General features: G+C 31.5%; 1 protein-coding gene across 1 annotated transcript in view; it reads left to right on the top strand.

Annotated features, from left to right (window-relative positions):
• Nucleotides 1–202: 202 nt before the first annotated feature.
• The window catches only part of LOC119593702, an 81,465-nt gene continuing 80,982 nt past the window's right edge, over nucleotides 203–685 (top strand). The window contains exon 1 of the mRNA XM_037942666.1: nucleotides 203–250. Within this exon, the coding sequence (XP_037798594.1) occupies nucleotides 206–250 (45 nt within the window). The 5' untranslated portion in view covers nucleotides 203–205. The remainder of the gene's footprint in view (nucleotides 251–685) is intronic.

A 685-nucleotide genomic window follows, 5' to 3' on the forward strand; every position in this document is an offset into this window, starting at 1 on the left:
ATTTGGGGAATTAATGATACGTGTACGGGCCCTTTTCATATGTCCAATGTGTTTTCAAACTGAAAATTATTGAATTCCAACTACGGGATATTTAGGTTTATATCATTAACCTCCTTTACATATTCAACTTCTGGTTGAAGTTTGTGTTAATTGCGTTAATCATTCAAAATTTTGTATACATTATTTTCTTTTTTTCAGGTTTATTATGGGAGGCAAATTCTGGCAACACTGCGTACTGACGCTCGCCATTGTGAGTTATCATCAATATGTTTTTTTTTTCAACCTTTTATTTACTTCATCTATTTAGAATAAAATCATGTCGTAAACAAAAAAAAAAAAATCTTATCAATTTAAGTGTTCATGTTAAAATATTTTTTTCTTATTCTGTTTTTTTCCCTATCTTCCTGCTAATTATTTTGTTTAAAACGGTTTAAAAAGGTGTAGATTCCAAATTTACCTTTCATTTAGGTTGATGTCATCGTTTACATAATGCTGTATTCATGTTTGTTTTGGTGTCGTTGTGACGCCAAAGTGACCCGCTTCTTCTTGCCCCCTTATCTTGTTCACCCCATCAAAAAGAGAGAGAGAGAAAAAAGGGAAAATGATGTTACGCACTCTATCTCATTCGTTTTTTTTGTCTTTTTTCCTTTCTGCTTTTTCCTATTCTCGGTCATTTATCCATTTT

Source organism: Penaeus monodon, chromosome 32 (genome assembly GCF_015228065.2).
Source record: "Penaeus monodon isolate SGIC_2016 chromosome 32, NSTDA_Pmon_1, whole genome shotgun sequence".
NCBI classification, from domain to species: domain Eukaryota; kingdom Metazoa; phylum Arthropoda; class Malacostraca; order Decapoda; family Penaeidae; genus Penaeus; species Penaeus monodon.